Genomic DNA, 19272 nt, shown 5'->3' with positions numbered 1-19272 from the left:
ATCATCTAGTCCGTCCCTTCTTGCTCAAAGCCAGGTCAAATAGCGCAGGTTGATCATGGTCCGGTCATGTTTTGAATATTTCCAAGGATGGAGACTCCGTAGTCTCTCTGGGTCCTCTCTGGGCAGCCTGTTCCAGTGTTTGATAATGTTGACATTAAAAATCTATTCCTTATGTTTAAATGGAATTTCCTGTATTAAAAATTGTGCCTGTTGCCTTTCTTCTCACTGGATACCTCAGAGAAGAGTGTGGGTCCATCTTCTTAACTCCTCCCCGCTCCCCCTCCCCTCCCCATCAGGTATTTGTGCACATTGATAAGATTTCCTCCTGAGCCTTTTCTTCTTGAGGCTAAAGAATTCCAGCTTTCTCCTCATATGACAGATGCTCCAAGTTCTTGGCCATCTTTGTGGCCCTTCACTAGACTGCCTCCAGTATGTCCATGTCTTGTCTTGTACTGGGGAGTCCATAACTGGACACAGCACCCCAGATGTGGTCACACCAGTGCTGAGTAGAGGGGAAGGATCACCTCCGTAAGCCTGCTGGCAACTCTTCTTACTGCAGCCCAGGATGCTGTCAGCCTCCTTTGCCACAAGGGCACATTGGTGGTTCATGATCAGCTTCATGTCTGCTAGGCCCCGCAAGTCCTTTTCTGCCAAGCTGCTTTCCAGCTGGTCGGTCCCCAAGCTGTACGGGTGCATGGGGTTATCCAGGTGCTAGTCTTGGCATTTCCCTTTGAACTTTGTGAGATCTTTCTCAGCCCGTTTTTCCAGCCTGTTGAGGTCCCTCTGAACAGCCCACCCTCCTGGTGTATAATGTTGAGGGCCTGAATGACAGCCCACCCTCCTGGTGTATAAACTGGACCTCCCAATTTTGTATGATGGGCAAACTTGCTGAGGGTTCACTCTGCCCCATCATCCATGTCATTAATGAAGGTGTTGAACAGTAGTGGCCCCAGTCTTGATCCCTGGGGTGCTCCACTAGTGAGCGGCTGGCCACCTGCTGGACTTCGTACTGCTGATCACAACCCTTTCACCAGCCAGTTTTCAGTCCAGTCATGGTCCGCTTATCTGCTCCATACTTCATCAGTCTTTTTCTGAGGATGTTACGAAGACATGCATGCATATCTACAGGAGGACAGATGTTTTCTTTTCTTCCTGAATGTATCTGTATCTGAGAGGTGGGTAGGGATTGTGGTCTGGACATGCCTGTCTACTTATTTCATGCCCTTTGCTAAGAATAGCCAACGTTGAAAACTAAAGACGAAATCAGACTTGAGTGATAGAAAAAACTGTAGAAATAGCTTTGTCTTCCCCTTGTACAGAGGCAGATGGTTTAAAGTTAATTGGGAAGATACTGTGTATTTGGTCATAGTAGTTTCTTCTCTGCTGTGTTTGTTCCTGATGGTATTTTACTCCCAGTTCTTCCAACTGAATTAAAACATTTTAGGATTTTAAAAGTTTTACAGGAACTAAGGCTTCCTAGCAGGCAATCCTTATTTAATATTTAAAAAAATTTTGTGGAGTAGACTTAAAAAATCAGTTCAAAGAGAATTATGCCTATTGCAGTATTCCTTCTTGACAGTCAATGAAATATGTGACAACTAGAAATGTTAATATATTACCATATAATGAAATGCAGAATACTTAAAAAAAAAAGACAACCACCAAAACACAAAAAACAAAACACTAAACAAAAATCTCTTGATTTGGTGCTTAGCTCATTTTGGTTTGTTGTAGGATGGAATTCATAAAGACAAGTTTGAAGACGGCTTATCTAATCATTCTGACTCTGATGTCCTGAGTATTAGCACAATTGCCTCTGCTATTGCTAATGCTTCCTCCAGTGCTGATCCTTCCCAGCTAGCTGCTATGATGTTGGCACTCTCTAATAAAAGTAAAAGAACATGTTTCCTTCCTGGAATTGTAAAAGATACGGAACTCTCTGCTAATCAGGTATTATCCAACAATGTGGAAAATACTGCATTTGATATGGAAAAATACCTCAAAAAAACAGATGAGATTGGACATGAAAGTGAATACGAGAGTATTGTGAAACATGAAACATCTGTCCAGAACCTTATGCCTGATACTTTTTTACTGAGTAAAGATAAAAACAAGGATACTCTTGCAGAAGACTTGATAAATAATCATAGCAAGCAGCAAGAAATAGAGAAGCTATTTCTGGATTATTTTAATGAAGAAAATAATATTCAGAATTTCTCTAGTCTATCTGGTGTTCCCAACCATGAAGATGTACCTGCAAATAGTGTTAAATATTCAGAAAAGTTGTCAGATTTAGTAAATAGTAAACACTTACAGTCAGTGAATGCTGATCTTAGATCAGATACGCTCGATACCCAAACCTCACCTACTGGAAATGAAGCACAGACATGTGGAATTCCTTTAGCAGCAAAAATGGAAGTGGCACAGAGAAGTCTGCTTGCTTACCAGACCAACGATCTCACTAGTAGATGTTGTATTGGGGAAGGCACAGAAACAGTAGGTCAAGCAACAAATGCTGTTCCTGAGCCATGTAATGATTTGGTGGAAAGTAGTACAGGAAACACTCCATCACTCAGCAACTTAAAACCTGCCAAGCAATCTAGTAAATATGTCTCAGTAAGTCCTACAAAAGCAAAGCCTACGCAGAACTTGAACAGTGATGAAAAGAAACAAAATGCAAAAATAGAGAAGAGAAACAAAGATACCAGTGCTGCTTGCGGTGGGAATGCAAAACACGTAACTTTTGAGAAGCTCTCCCCAACTTCCCAGAATAGTACTGGTAAGTAAACCTATATAAATGTAACTAGTTGTTGAAAAGGTGTTTCTTGACAGTAGACTTGTTCCCTGTGCTTAAATAAATACTGTTATTAAATTCTGTTTATTTACCAGAGCATAAACGCATTCTACCTGAATGTGACTTGCACCCTCTGGAGGATGAGCAGTATAGCTTCAGACCTTCAACTTCACCACTAATCCACTCTTCTCCTAGTGAGACTTCTGGAACAGCATTTTCAGGGTAAATTTCTTGGTACAAGTTATAAGAATTATTAATGCTTCATGAAGATTTTTGAGGGATCAAGTTTTAGTTTGAATGTTGACCTTGATCTCAGTTTATAGAAAATCTTTATTAGGCTAAGTCTTCATTCTAAGACTAAGCTTTCTGTTTGCTTTTATTACGTGTATGGGGAAGCAGTCTTAAGCAATTGTTAACTTTTTATTTTCCTCACTGGCCTGATGAGACAGAGATGCTGGGTAGGAACATTGCTGTTTCTGCTCAGGATTATCCAGTAATGCAAGAATACAAAATATTCAGCCTGTTAGCTAGTCATATATCTCAGATACCTAAAGCTTTGTGTTGATGGAGCTATAAAATCCCATATTTATTAATTGTTGTTCTAGTGTAATTAATCTATTACAAATAAAGCTATTTGGTTGGGGGTTACGATGTTAATTATATGATAACAAAGCTTGACATTGTATAGACCAATGGAGATGTGTTTTTTAAACTTATAAGTATTTCACTCGGTTTGGTTCTCTGATTCATACCACTGCTTGTTGTAAGAGAGGACGGGTAGAAATATTTGTATTGCTTTTCACCACGTTTTGAAACTGCAACTTGCGTCTAAGATTTAAGGCTTTCTTAGCAACTGAAAGGGCAATGTTTTTTAAATGAGCTCCCATAACAATAAGTGTTATATAAACTATAAGATTACAACTAAGTTGATTGTGTAGTCTTAAACATATAAACATGGCAAGTAGCCAATGGCTATATACATTCTTATAAAAAGAGGAGGCAACTGATTTCTTTGCCTTATTTTTTAAGGTCACTGTTTGATATTTAACTACAGTTAGTGTGTTGTACATGATACTAGAATTACAGGCTGTCTGTCGTTTCTCAGAAGTTAAAATGTGCAGAAGTATGTGTATTTTTGCAAGCGTGTTATATAGACATTAAGATTTTCAGTTAAAATTGTCAGTGACTTTACTCGTTTTCATGTTATCTCTTTGTGTTTTACAAAGTGGTGAGAGATCCCGTGTTTTCAGGTGTGTGAAGTGAAGAGAATCTCAGCAGTGAATAGGAAATACTAATGTGTGATGCCTGGGATGTTGAATGATTTCATTTGACATTCTTCCATCTAGTCAGATACAAGTATATTGATGCACCTTTTTTCTTTTAATAAGTTGTTGTGTTGTTTCTGTGACCTTAGCATCTGAGTTCAGTTGTGGAACTCTGATGCTTTGCCTTACAGATTCATATCTAATGAAAATGAGTTTTACATACGTCAAAACTAGAACTTGTAAAGGTTAACTGAGAGATGAATTCTTGTTTCTACTGACTGTACTAAACAGAATGGCTAAGTAAGGGCTAAGTAAGTTGATTTTTAGAATAGTATAGCCAATGCGTAGCATTGATTTTCTTGGGGGCAGCATTAGAAATATATTCTAATACTGATATACTTTGAATCTGTTTTCAGGTCTGAAACTGACTTTACTTGCACATCATGTTATCAGGAATCTTCTTGCAAAGAGAGTGTACTACCTCAGTCAGTTTATTCAAGTCCTAGCATGAGCAGGTTAACATACGTCTCTGCATCTGACAGTACCCTTAAGAACACAGCTGTAATACATAATCCGGAGACATACTGGGTAAGAAAATATTGTGCTGTAAATATGTATTAATTCCCTTTCTTTAAAACAAACAAACAAAACAATACCTCTCCCTCACCCCAAAACCAAACCCTTAAATGGTCAAACTAATTCTAAATTAGAAAAGCCTTAAGGGTTTTGGAACAGTTTAGGACGTGCTGTGCATAGGGAAAAGGTATTCTGCCTCTCCCCCACTCCCCAGTTTCAGAAATTTAAATTCTGAAATAGATTGTGTTAAATGCACAAACCCTAATGAATATAAAAAAGTAAAACATTCAAAGAACTACTAACTTTTTTCAACAGTTAGAGTTGGTGTGTTTTTCTCCTTTGATTCCCTCCCCACCCCCAAATTGCTTGTTAAGTCATTCTGTTCTTGGAATGCAGTGCAGTATTCCAGTAGTAGTTTGTAGGATCTATATCTGCTTTTATCACCCCTGAGGCTCCCTTTCTGCTCCGCTTCAGCTGTTAGGAGAATATTTTTCCTTTTTTTTTTCCTGGAGAAATGTTTATAAATACATATTTTAGCTTTAACTTCTTTTTTCAGGACTGAAGCTATCATTTTCTACCTCTGACAGTCATTCTGATTGTTTCTACTGCTTTAGCAAAGTGTGTACTCTGAGAGTGAAACTTTTGTTCAGACTTGCAGTCTTATGCTGATTAAGATAACTGGCATTCTTTTATCTAAATCCATGGGTTCCTTGGAATCTGGAATCTTTCTGTTATGCCTCCCACCTTCCAAAGTGTGTGGAAATGTGGATGGAACTTTAAAAAACAAACAACAAAAGCTGAAAAACCTCTCTGACTGCATCCATATCTGTGTAAATCTGAGCGGTTACATTTATTTTGTAATACCTTTATTAGCTTGTGGATTCCTCTAACACAGGAAATAGAAATGCTCTCTACTATGCATTTTTTTTTCATTTGCAGAGGGTGAGGCTTTTCAGAACTGGTGGCTAGTGAAAGCTTAGTGAAGCCTTTTCTTCCTCCTATAGGAACACCAGCAGCAATGTTGCTTCATGCTGAAAGCATCAGGAAGAAGGAAGCATGTGTTCTGGCCTATAGCCCATTTTGTTCTAGGTCTAGTTGCTCAAGTTACGCAGGGAATATCTGTTCTTTTCCATCTTGATGTTTCCAGTGGGAATCGCAGTCCTGTAGGAAGGAGCCCAAGGGCAAATTTAGGCGGGCATTTGCTTGCAGTCAGTGCTGGCATAGCATCAGCTCTTGGGTCTGTCTCATGTTTGAAATGCACGTGGTTCCAGATTCCTGTCATCTCATGCAAACGGCTGGCTCTTTACGCTTTGATGTAACTGGCTGCACACTAGTTTGCCTCTCTGTCTTGAAGAGATGTTACTGTTTGAGTAGTATTTGTTCCCCAGGGTAGTTTAGCAAGGAGATCCTCGAGTACTTTGCCGAAGTTTTACATTTGTATTATGAGTACATTTGTAAGTCCCATTTATAAGGCTGCAGTGGTAATTTATTCCTTTGGGTTAGTAATCTTTGACGCTGAGAGAGAGAGACCACTGAGAGAGAAAGAGACGGAGAGATCTTAATTTCATTTGTACTTGTTAAAAGCCACTTTCATGTCCTTTGCCTGAAGCTTCTTACAGACAACAAGAATGTTTGTGTTAGTGTTATCGTCAGATCTGAACACTTCCTATAGCACAATCTGTTTAACCAGTGGTGCCCTCTCCCTTTAATACTGGGGTCAGGTTGTCGAAGGTGCATGATTTTTTTTATTTCTTGTTTGGTTGTTTTGGCTTGGTGAGCCATCTCACCTCAGGCAGCTGCCCTGAATGCCCTTTTTAAAAGATTGTAACTTGCAGCTTACTTTTCTACAACAATCTGAACAGCTACTTTATTGTTCTTTCCCCTTCTTTCAGATGCCTTTCTCTGTGTCCCAAGTCCCGTTTACTTAAGCTGAACAATTGCTTAATACTGTAGATGCTCTTCATCCTTTTGTGTAGCTCTCTTGTTCCTGTGTCAGAGTTCTCTAGGTACATCTGTCCTGAGCTGATGTCTGATTGCTTTGATACCACACTGTCTAGTTTTGGTTTTGAAACTTTTAAAAACTATTTTGAAACTCCGTTTTTGAAAATGGAATCTGTGATCTGGATGTACTTCACAAGAAAAAAATTAACCTTTGTAGCACATCTCAAGAACACTTTAATTTTTCAGATCGGTAGGGGAAATACCTGGAGTTCCATCCACTATATTGTGAAGACTTCCAAGCGTGATGCCAGTTGCGGGAGGGTGGTTCTCCCATGGTCAGTCCTCCTCCACTGATTAGTGCCAGTGCTATTGTTAGTAGCTATGAACAGTGCATGAGAGCGTGTAATCACTTCTGCTCTTGACAGTTAACCCAATAGGAGATTCCTTGAAACACATTTGTGTGTATGCATATTTATGGTTCGTACTTCTTTTTCTCTTGGTTTGATTCCTAAGTACAGAAATCCTAAGACTCTCAGGATAAGGTGCACTCATTCCACCTACACCATGCATACCTGCCAAAATGGAAGGTCTTTGGGCTTGAATGATTTCTTTGTGTAAGTGCACAAAGAAAGTGTTTGTATCAGTGCATTTTCATGCATCTTAAACTAATCCTTTTTGATTAATGATTTGGTTCAGGACCACTCAGCTTTTTAATTTTTTTTCTTAAAAAGCTGGCACATATGTCTTCAGTGGTGTGTTGGGTTTTTATTTTGTTCTCAAAAAATCCGTCTGCTGTGATATTACTGTAACTTACTGCTTCTAGGTCCTTAGCTTTTACTAAGAACCCTAAGTACAGATTTGATACCTAACCACGTCAGCTTTTTGTTAGTGGACTCTAATGCTTGGGGATTCTCATTTCTTATTAGAAGAAACTTAGACCTTAGTAAGCACCTTTGCATTCAAGAAAGTAATAAATAATATGAAGAGAAATAATCTATACCACACTTGGATGCTGCTATTTAGGATTGATTCTATCAAAAATAGGATCGATTAGGATCGATTGTATCAGAAATAGCGTGGCCAGCAGGAGTAGGGAAGCGATCGTCCCCCTATACTCGTCACTGGTGAGGCCGCACCTCGACTACTGTGTTCAGTTTTGGGCCCCTCACTGCAAGAAGGACATTGAGGTGCTGGAGCGTGTCCAGAGAAGGGCAACGAAGCTGGTGAAGGGTCTAGAGCACAAGTCTTCTGAGGAGCGGCTGAAGGAACTGGGACTGTTTAGCCTGGAGAAAAGGAGGCTGAGGGGAGACCTTATCGCTCTCTACAACTACCTGAAAGGAGGTTGTAGCGAGGTGGGTGTCGGTCTCTTTTCCCAAGTAAGAAGCGATAGGACAAGAGGAAATGGCCTCAAGTTGTGCCAGGGGAAGTTTAGATTGGATATTAGGAAAGATTTCTTCACTGAAAGGGTCGTCAAGCATTGGACCAGGCTGCCCAGGGAAGTGGTTGAGTCACCATCCCTGGAGGTATTTAAAAGATGTGTAGATGTGGTGCTTAGGGACGTGGTTTAGTGGTGGACTTGGCAGTGGTAGGTTACCATTGGCCTTGATGATCTCAAAGGTCTTTTCCAACCTAAACAATTCTATGATTCATGCATTTTTAAACATGAAAATCTTCATGGTATTTGATCCAAACACAATAAATAAGAAAATTCACTGCAGGTCTCTGTTTTTTAGAATAATAATGTCTGTGAACCTGTCAGTGAGTTTAGGAATCTGCTCCATTAGGATTTTTTCATAGTACAGTTACTTTCCCACAGAATGACTTTATAAAATCATAGAAAATCAAACAGTTTTGGCCCTGTGGAAGCTCTCTTAGTTGGTGGTAACTTCAGAGAGCAGAGAATTCTTCTGGTGTTAACGCCTAGTGTGGTAGGTTGACCCCAGCTGGTGGCTCACCCCTCCCGACAATTGCTTGCTCACACCCCCACAGTGGGATGGAGGAGAGAATTGGAAGGGCAAAAGGGTGGGATGGGGGACTGGTGGGTTGAGATAAAAACAGTTTAAGTGAAGATGGGGGAGAGAGGGGGAAAGTGATGCAAAAACAGTCACTCGCTACCAGCAGACCAATGCCCAGCCCGTCTCCAAGCTACAGCTACTTTGGAAAAATTCCCCCATGGTTTTATTACTGAGCATGCTATTACATGGCATGGATTCTCTCTTTGGTCAGTTGGGGTCAGCTGTCCTGACCGTGTCCCCTCCCTACCTCTTGCCCACCCCTGGCCTACTCTCTGGAGTGGCAGAGTGAGAAATGGAGTAGGCCTTGACACTGTGCAAGCACTGCTCAGCGATAGCTAAAACACTGGTATGCTATCAACATTGTTTTTTGGTCACAAACCTAAAAATACAGCATCGCAGGGGCTACTGTGAAGAAAATTAACCCCATCCCAGCCAGACCCAGTACACCTAGCTAGAATGTGACTTTAGACAGCAAACAGGTTGAAGTAGCAGGTTTTCTTTTTCAAGGTGAGGAGCCACAGATGTTAGAAAAGCAAAACTTCAGACAGGACTTGACAAACTTGATTATTTATATGGGATGGCAATACCGGTATTAAGGTCTGTCTTGTTTTATGTACCCTATTTGCTTTTCTAAAATTTGTAATACTGCCTATTGTATTTGTTTACTAGACTGAAAATGCTAGTGAACTGAGCACAACAATAATTCGAGCCAGCCCAACTCCTTTGCAGGAACATACAAATGAAAATCTGGAAGACCACTCATGTCAAAGAAATACAAAAGAAGCACTGCTTAGTATTGACCAGAAATCAGAAGAAAATGAACTTGGAGGTCTTAAAAGAAAGCTTGATGAGGTACTGGGTCAAGAACTGTCCAAAGAAGGTTTTCCGAAGAATGAAAAGCAGCTTGCATCTATTCCTTCAAATGTAGCAGCAAATCATAAAGAGCTGGACCATGTTAAATCAGCTTTACCAAGCAAATGCTGCATCTTTCAGCCACTTTCTGTTAATGTTGACACACAAGAAGCGTGCCAGGATCAAACAAGCAAAGCACAGAGACAAGGATTACCATCCTTGAATGTATTACCCATATATCCTGGATTAAGCACTTACATGCCATTCAATCAAAACTCATCTGGTGAACAGTATGTTCCTGTTTCAAGCTTTAAATCCCATGTCACTACCTCTGAGAGTCAAGCAATTTCTTCTTCTGTTCCCACATTGCTCACGGGACGTTCTCTTGCAACGACTCCATTTGCACAACAGCATCTGGGAAATATACCGTCTACTGGAAATACAGTTTTGTCTCAGTTTCATGGCTGCAGCTCTGCAGGTTTTGGTCTTCCAGCAGGGCTTCCTTGTTCCAGTATCCCCGCAGGACATGTTGAGAATCCACTTATGGTAGGAATTCCTCTAGGTCCAAGTATTGGTCCTGGCTCGTTGGGTGCAGCTTCACTTTGTAATCCACACTCTACTTCCTGGAACAAGAATATCTTAAATATAAAATCCTGTACTGGACAACCTCTTGGAGCTGGTAGAAACGAGTGGGAGTTGCCAAAATCACCTGATATTGGTAAGCGTGTGTTTTAGAGTGTGTTTTAAAATGCAGCTGTGGACAAGAATGGCGATAATGATGATGCTAATATAGTACATAAAATTAAGATGACTACTAAGTGTAACCACAATTATTCTTTATGCAAGCTTTGTTATTTTAAAAAAAGGTATTACTAATTTTCCTTATTTAATCATGTTCTCTGAATTCAATGTCTATTATAGTCCCCCTAATAGTCTTAAAAGAAGTTTTTCGTAATCTGGAAGAATTTCAGCATTCTTCTTCAGCATTTAGTGGTTTTGTGTTTGTTTAAAGGATGCAGAACTGTCTTTCATAGGAGGAAGAGAAATCCTAGCTGCAGTTCATGCTAGGCAAGACAAGTCATGCTCTGGAAATTCAGTTGCATTTTATCTGGAAAGTAGATGACATTTCTGTCTCCAGCCTGACTTGGCATTGGCAGTCAGTTAAGCAAAAAAAATCCGAGGAGGAGAGTGGAGGGCTTAAGCTGTTTTCTGGTTATGAAGGGGAAAGAAGCTGCCAAGTGCCTTCTGTACTTTCTGCTATTTCTTTGTATCTTGACTTAGCTCTAAACCTAAGCAATGCAAATGAGTGTTTTATTTTAAAGACTTCTTTTCACCTATGATCTGTTTAGTTTTTTGCTGGCTAGTTTCTGGCTAATTCTTTCAGACAAAGTGACAAGCTAATGGGGTTGAAGGTTTGAATTTGTGACAGTGTATAGGTTATTTTCTGTTTATTGATTGTTCTAAATCATTGATCATTTAGTGCATTTTAAAATAGTAAAATTTGAACAATCTTACTCTTTGCCTGCTTTTAATATACATGTTTCTGAACTCTGAATATCTATGTAGTCTAAGCTTGATTTTTGGCAAACTTGAGTTTTTGAACTTAATTTCCAGTGATGCTAGCCTTGGTTTATATTTTCACCTTCATATCTGTGCTAAATTTTCTTTTTTGGAGGGGAGTAAGAGTGTGTGGCTTTAAAGTAAAGCTTGTTGCTCAAGTAACTAAAACTACTTCAGGTGATTATGTGTGTCTCTAACTGAGAAGTCAAATTTTTAATTTGACATGAGTACCCATTAATGGGTTTCTGGGTGTAATGAAGATTGATCCTCGGCATGCCAGAGAACTCCTACTTTCATTTGAGTTTTGATCTGTCGTTATAATGTTGCAATTCCTCTGAAAGAGTTATTCTGAATATTTTAGAAGTCAGGACTTCCTTGAAGTAAAATACTTGAAGCAGGATTTCTTTTTGATTTGGTGATAACTTTTAATGACTGCACTTCTACAGCAAAAATCTACTCTAGGAGTGCTCAGTATTTTCTGTAGCAAAAAATGCCTGAACACCTTTTTAGGTAACAGTTATACTCTGGTAAAAAAAGATTTTCCTTTTTGTTGGTGTAAATGTTCTAAAGATGATGTAATACTGATACTCTCATTTTCTGAGTTGAGCTAGTACTGATTAAATTGTGAACACTGAGTATTTTATATAAGGTGTATATGTACACTTTGTGGGTTAGTGTCTGCATGGGATGTGGTATTTCCATAAATATTTTTGTTTGTGACAGTAGAACTCCAAGTAAGATGCAAATTAGAAACAATTGATTGAAATTCTGAGTATCAGGCTTGTGGAAAACATTCTTATGAAGACTGTAGGAGTCGAACATTTCCTTGCCATAACAAAGCATTAGTCAAATGTGTTTATAAACTTGACATGGTGGCAGCCTGAGTGCTGATTTGCTTCTGGGTACTTGGAACTAACAGGAGCATATTTTCTTCCAAAGGACATGTGAAAGTACCAGAAGAATTGAAGTTCCCTAATGCCTGTTGCGTGGGAATTGCATCACAGACTGTTCTTAGCATTTTTAATCCAACTGAACGGTGGTTGCAGGTCAGCATTGGAATACTCAGTGTTTCAGTTAATGGGGAAAAGGTAAGAGATTTTTTTAATAAAGCTATAGGAATAATGCTGTAATCTTACCAGATGTCATAGGTAAAATTAGACCCCTCTGTACAGGTTTGTAATTTTTTCCCATTTTATAGTTAATATGCACAAAAGCAGTGCTACCTTCTATCAGCCAGGGCACCTGACTTACTCCAACAAGTAGGCATAGAGAGGTGAATGCCACATGATGGGATTGACTTGTAGAATTGTTTTGTGTCTGTAAACTGTGGTAGGTTTGAATTTATTCCTTATTCATTCCCACCTTTGTATGCAAGAAAAGTCAGCCCTAGAAAAGAAAGCATCCACACTGAGGACTGTTACTGCTAAAATGTTTTGTGCAGTTTGCTCCCATTTTTCTTGAAATCAGGACATCTTGTGTGACAGAGAATGAGAAATATTTGGAGCAGACTTCAAGCTAGATGGGTTGTTCTGTGGGTTATATGTAGCTTGTAGGCCATAGATTGGGCATCTTGCACTTCAATCTTTTAAATTCTATCTACTTCTGTCATCACAGTAGTAGTTCCAGAGATAAAAGATCTCAAGAACATTAGAATGAGTTAGATTAAAGGTACATCGGTATAATTTAATTTCCTTTACTGATGAATACTCTTAGTAGAGAAGAATATAGCACAGAACAAGCATAGTACACTCTGAGCTTCTGGCAGTTTGATGCTTGGGAACTTTTGAGCCAGATGTTATTTCTGTTCTTATTAGTTTTTGGTGGACTGCTCTCTATCTAGTTAATCTTTTGAAATTGTGTAGTGTGGTCCACAGTTCAGTTCAGCTGAGGATTCTATGCACTACTGCTTTTTTTCTTTTTTTAATCTGATTCTTGCTGTTTTTGTCTGATGGTCCTTATTACTGAGAAATAATGGACAGTAATTCACTTTATATATTGCTGCTTGTAAGTCTTATAAATCCTTACCGTATCCCTCCTCAGGTGTATTTTTCCAGCAGATGTAGCACATGTCTTTCCAGGAGTATGACTTCTGGTTTTGTTCTCGTTTTCTCTGAATATTTCCTCTTTAAAAACCACCAAACCACCACACAATTCTGTGTTTGTGTATATATACACACACGTGTATATGAGAGCTAAGAGTTCTTACATATTTTTCTAGTCACTCAGTATCATGGGGCTCTTATGCAGCTCTTCAAACCTGAGATTCTGTTGTACCAGGAGGTGATTTTTTTCATGAAATTACTTTACAGTTGACAGTCCCATTTACAGTTGTTTCCATGAATAAATATATACATTTAATTTGTTTGCTGCACAATATAATTAAAAAATTTTTTTTTTCAGTCAAGTTAACTCTGACATGCACTGAGTATGACTTGCAGTCTGTTGCTCCTGCTTGAAGATTATCTATGAGTATGTTCACAACAGAAACTTTAAGGCATCTGCACTAGGATTTACTGGTGACCTCCATACACTGACCTTTCCGTTACTCTTCCACCATACCTCTTCCTCCCATCTTTGACGGCAGAAACCACCAAGTAGAATTGGCTTTGTTTGTTTTGCTGCTGTCTTTCTCAAAAATCAGGGTTTTACTTATGAATTCACTTTCAAATATAATAAATACTATAATCCCAGTGTTAATCTTACACTAGATGCTGGAAAGAAACCCCAGCAACTTTCAGGCTGACTTACCTAACTCTTTAAAAGAAAATGCCTACAGTTGAGTGAGATGGAAGTGGGACATGAATATGAAGACGCAATAATTAATATTGAGCAAAAATGTATACAAAATGTTTGTGTTGAGCAGTGGTGCCAGATAAATGTGGTATTTTGAAAGAAGCTGTCCTCTGGCAAGAGGCCTGTTGAAAATGACAGAGATTTTGTTTTTCAGATGGATCCTGTGAAATATCAATGTCTGGTTTTCAAGAACAAAACCATCGTAGGATCCTATTCTACCAATGATCTGAAAATACTTTTCTTACCTTGTCATTCGGGGATCTTTCAGTGTATTCTCAACGTTTCATCTTGGCCAGTTTCTGCAGATCCCGAGACAATCGTTCAGGCAGAAGCTTTGGCAAGTAGAGTAGTTCTGACAGCAGTCGCTGAAAATCCTAATTTAGAAGTAAGTAGCTGCTTATTGTGTTGGGTTTTTTTGTAGAATTTTATGAATAGTTTAATGACACTGGAAAAGAATAGGAATGCAAGGTTGTTCCTCAAAGGAGCCTGGGATTTCTTATGTTTGGAGTGGGGAGGGAATATAGGAGAAAGTTATATAAGCTTCTCATAAACAATCCAGGACGTTTTAGCTGTGGAAAAGCACCTAGCTGGAAACGAAGAATTATTATGTAACTGTCTGAAAAGTATAAATTAAAAGGTATTGCTTTTTCATTATTAAAAGAATGGATGAGATCTTAAACCCCTAATGCTTTGTAAGTATCTGCTATGTTGGATACCATTGGGCATTAAAATGTAACAAAAAGCATTTATTACCGATTGTAAGGATTTCTTTATTTTTTACATCAAGTAGGCTTTGTCTTGGTTTCTTATTACTTTCAGCTTATTTACGGTTGTAGGGAATATTTTCTTATTTTGGACTAATTAAAAATTAAAAGTAAGTGGATGTATAAAATACTTCGTCTTGTGTCTTATGAAGAGCAACCAGGTGGGAGACAGTGGGACATTAAGAATTAAATCTGGCTATAGTCCTAAATTTAAGAGTATGGACAGGCAGAAATGTCTGAAGGTGGTGACTGAACAAATTACACTACAGTCTGTGATGTTGCTAATAAAAGGAAAATTTTTAGTCATTAACCACAGCTAACAATTTTTTTGCATTTTAAGGTGGTCTATTAACCTGCTTTGGGCTAAGTATATGTTTTAAAGTAATGATATTCTGGTTGAATCTACATGAATGGATGTGATTTTTTTTTTTTTTATGCTTCTTCCATAAATTTTAATTTAAGTTTCAATGGATTTTTTAATACATAATTCAGCAAAATCAATCATTCTCCATGTTCTTCATGGTATAGTTCATTCAAACTTGCTTCATATTTAAATTAAAATTAAACCCTATCCTATATCTCTGCATGTCTTGTTATATTCCTGAGATTGGAAAAAGTATCAAATAAAAGCTGTATTTTGCTGCAGATCATGACACTTAAGTCTTTTTATGCTAACAAAAAATTAACTATTTCTGAGTTATGTTCTTAACTTTTAACTTGCTAAAATGATATTTTAACTATCTAAAACTGACATTTCTTACTCGCTAGCAGTAATCATAGTTTAAATTTATTTTTATTTTAAATTAGCCAAAATAATTTGGTTGTGTGCTGGGTTTTGGTGGATGAACATGGCACTAAGATTGTCTTAATTGATTGAGGCAAAATATGTGGGAGATAGCCAATTGGATGTAACCCCTTTTAATTTCAAAGGAAGTGTGTTTCTTAGACTCCTCCTACCACCTGGTAGGAGGAGGTGGGAGTCAAAACCTGGTAGGAGGTGGGTATGGTATACAGGTATAGCATTAAGAGGATGGAATAAGTGAATAGCATCTTTACTTTCCTGGTGCTTTCGTATGGTAGTGTGTTTTGGAGGTTTTCCTTCCTTATAAGTTCTGCTTTTTCTTAAAACCAGGTGGAAACAGGAAAAAGAGATTATCTGGATTTTGGTGACTTGACTTCTGGCAGTTGGAAGGCTCTTCCGCTAAAACTTATCAACAAAACCCATGCCTTTGTGCCAATTAGACTTATTATTAATGCTGTAAGTACAGTAAACTTCCTGTATGTGGAAGTTAACTTCTTGTGATACTGAATTTTAATACCAAAACCCTTTGTTATATGTCATTAAGAAACATACCCTGGACACTATATGTAAGATTCCCAAGAAATCTTTGGTTAGTCAGGAAATAAATTTTTTTTGCAGGATGGTAATCTGATTCAGCTATAATGGTGCCAACAAAAATGCTTCTGGGATAGGTTTGGGTTTTTGTTTAGTGGTTTGGTTTTTTTGTTTTGTTTTGTTTGTTCTTTTTTTTCATTTTTAAAGCCCAGCCGTGGACTGCTGCCTCTGTGTTGCCTGATTGGAGAGCAGAGGGCAGCAGATAGCAAAGGGGTTGTATTGCCTAATCCTTCCCTCTGAGAAGATGGAGACGTATTCCACTGTTCAAGTGGAACAACTGACTGTTCAAACAAGCAGCCAGACTTGCTTCATAGCAAGTTTAACATATTCTCTCTTCCTCTGCAGGAGCAAGAGCAGGACTCTTCACTCTGTCCGCTTTGTGTCCCACTAGACAATAATAGACTGTATTACAGGCTACAGTATGCTCCTCTGCATCTCTGTGGCAATGCAGATTTCAGATTTTTGGCTAGGCTGGCTGCTGTTTTGTGCTGTAGGAAGAGCTGGTCTTGTTTCCTTACATGGGGGGACAAGAAAGGACTGGCCTTATGTTAAGATTGGATTAGGTCATCTTGGTGGCTAGTGAGTTTTGGTCTTGAACAGCCAAACTTCTTGAAGGCTTAAACTAACCAGTTCCAGCTTGTCTCCTTTTACTGCAGAAGGGTTTCTGACTATTTTTAGTTTGCTGGACTATCACATACTAACTGAAACTACAGGCTAATCTTGTTTTTTCCAAACTACTTAGATTGTGCAGAACTTGCCTTGTATTTCTCAGCTTTGTCAGCATTATTGTTAGTGACAATAAGAGATTTAGTGCTTTTAATACTTTATTTCTTTGACAGAATGCAGTAGCTTGGCGTTGCTTCACGTTTTCCAAAGAACCAGTTAATCCTTCTAATGAACAATCGCTTCAAATGGATGCAGTTTCTCAGATAGCAGCTCCGTCAGTTGTAAATCATGTGATACATGCAAGCTATGATGGGCAAGTGAGTAGTTTGTAGTTGACTGATTCTTCCTGTTGTTTGCTGTCTGAAATGATGGTTCTGAATATCTGGGTTGACAGTAATGATATTTGGGGAGTCTACCTACTTGAGCGGTAGAGTTTTGTTGATAGTTTTATTTTTTTTTTCTCTTGAGTAATTCTCCCTCCTCCCCCCTCCCTAAAATGAGTCAACCAATTTCTTTTTCAGGATCCTGAAGATTTAACAGTTTGGGTTCTGTTCCATGCACCTAAGAAACAAATTTCTTGTTCAGGTATAGCAATTTGATTTTCATTTCAACTAAACCAAATTTGACTTTTAATGTATGCACATGTTAGAACTGCAGGAACAGCCTGCAAATTTGAAATGAAATGTTCCGTCTTTTGTTTGTGTCCTAATATTTTGGTTATTGCATTCAGTTTTAGTGGAATACTTCTATGTCTTAATCTTTTAGATGTTAACAGGGGTATTTATACTTCAGTATCAAGCTGTACAAAGCGGTTATCTACTGCAAGATGTGTGGAATTTGCTTTACTCCTTTTGCTGAGGGAGTTAAATCATCACTTAAGAAAACTGCGCTGGTTGCAAAATAGATAAGAAATTTGAAGAAGCTTCTTGAGTTTTTCTAGCTTCCTAAATAGGAAATAGTACATCTATCAACTAGTTTGGCTAGTATGTTAAGATGGGTTTTTTTGTTTGCTTTAGGGACAATTTCAGCCACATTTGACAGAAGGGTAAAAATCTTAAATAAGATCCTGTGAGACTTTATTTAAAAGAAAAAAAAGTATTGCCAGGGTAACGGGGAGAGTTTCTTTTAATATCACCAGAACATTAATATGTTAAGATTGGACAGTAGCTGAAGTGACATGCATCCATGGGAATGGCCTTTGCTGCTAGCAGACTTGCTTGCTTTTGTTACTCATGGAATTGTTCCTAGATTCCTTGGGTCCAGCGGATGAATTCTTGGCAAGAGTTGATGTGGAAGTGGATAGTCCAGGACCTAGCAGTGTAATTAAAAGTATTCCTCTCCGAGCAAGAGCTGGAACAGCAAGGATACATGCTCCAAAGGACTTACAGGTTTGCATGTATTTACAAAGTGTGTTTTAATAACAGTTTGCCTCTCCTAGCCTACTTTTTTTGTAATGTTTGGTTTTATTATATATGTATATATACATAAATACATACATACTTCTTTACATTTTCCAGACAATATACCTATCTACTAGTGTGGGTTCAACAGCCAAACAGCAACTGCCGTTGAAAAATGCTGGAAACATTGGTGTGTATTTGAAAGTTAAGGTAGGTTGGCTTCTCCTTCTTGAAATCATGAGTTTTGTGCTGTTAATGTTGTATTGAAACTAGAGCTGAGCCTTGGGATCGTAGTTTTAACTGTGTGGTTTGACAAAATGTTTACAAGTTTATGTAAGGCAATCTGGAGCACAGGTTGCATTTTCCTCTGTCCTTGCAGTTGCGGGCAGTGACATTGGAAGACACAGACGGACCCAGTCTTATTAATACATGGCTCCGTGGCTGGTGCCACTGCCACAGTTTTGGGTTTTTCGATAATGGGATGGCCTACATGGCACCAGGCCTGCTGGCGTCAGATGGGATTCACCTTTCTCAAAGGGGGAAGAGGGTCTTTGCTCACGAGCTAGCCTGGCTCATTGACAGACCTTTAAACTAAACTTGAAGGGGGAGGGAGATAATGTCAGGCTTGCCCGTGACAAGCTGTGGGATGACATGCCAGGGTTAGAGGGACGGGGTGCTAGTGAGGGCCCTCAGCCTGTTGCTCTGAGATGTGCTGGCTACACTGGACCACAGTTGGAGCCTTACAAAGATGAGCCAGGGGCTCCTGAGGTAATAGGAGCCAACAGGGAAACACCGGTGGAATACCTTAAAGGAATTAAGGTGTGTTCCTCTAAAATGGTGACATGGCCAACAGCCCAGCTGAAGTGCCTCTACAGCAATGGAGGCACCATGGGCAACAAACAGCAGGAGTTGGAAGCCACCATGCTGCTAGAAAGCTATGACCTAGTTGCCGTTATTGAAGCTTGGTGGGATGAATCTCATGACTGGAGTGCGGCTATTGAAGGCTACAGGCTGTTCAGAAGGGACAGGTGAGGAGGGAGGGGCAGAAGGGTTGCCCTCTACGTCAAGAAATGGATGGATTGTGAAGAGCTGTCTCTGAAGAATATCCACGAGCAGGTTGAAAGCTTATGGGTAAGAATTAGAGACCAAGGCAACAAAGGGAACCTTGTGGTTGGTGGTTGCTGCAGGCCGCCCAATCAAGGGGAGCCTATTGATGAAGCCTTCTTACTCCAGCTACAGGATGCATCCAG

General features: G+C 39.0%; 1 protein-coding gene across 1 annotated transcript in view; it reads left to right on the top strand.

Moving 5' to 3' along the window:
* The window catches only part of CEP192 (centrosomal protein 192kDa), a 90305-nt gene that overhangs the window by 19699 nt on the left and 51334 nt on the right, over positions 1-19272 (top strand). Inside the window, exons 14-24 of the mRNA XM_009318524.1 lie at positions 1735-2779; positions 2890-3016; positions 4476-4647; positions 9261-10161; positions 11943-12091; positions 13951-14181; positions 15693-15818; positions 16796-16939; positions 17144-17207; positions 17871-18010; positions 18140-18232. Of these exons, the coding sequence (XP_009316799.1) occupies positions 1735-2779; positions 2890-3016; positions 4476-4647; positions 9261-10161; positions 11943-12091; positions 13951-14181; positions 15693-15818; positions 16796-16939; positions 17144-17207; positions 17871-18010; positions 18140-18232 (3192 nt within the window). The remainder of the gene's footprint in view (positions 1-1734; positions 2780-2889; positions 3017-4475; positions 4648-9260; positions 10162-11942; positions 12092-13950; positions 14182-15692; positions 15819-16795; positions 16940-17143; positions 17208-17870; positions 18011-18139; positions 18233-19272) is intronic.

This window comes from Pygoscelis adeliae, unplaced genomic scaffold (assembly GCF_000699105.1).
Source record: "Pygoscelis adeliae isolate BGI_AS28 unplaced genomic scaffold, ASM69910v1 Scaffold42, whole genome shotgun sequence".
Lineage (NCBI taxonomy): Eukaryota > Metazoa > Chordata > Aves > Sphenisciformes > Spheniscidae > Pygoscelis > Pygoscelis adeliae.
This window is presented reverse-complemented; position numbering and strand designations above follow the sequence as displayed.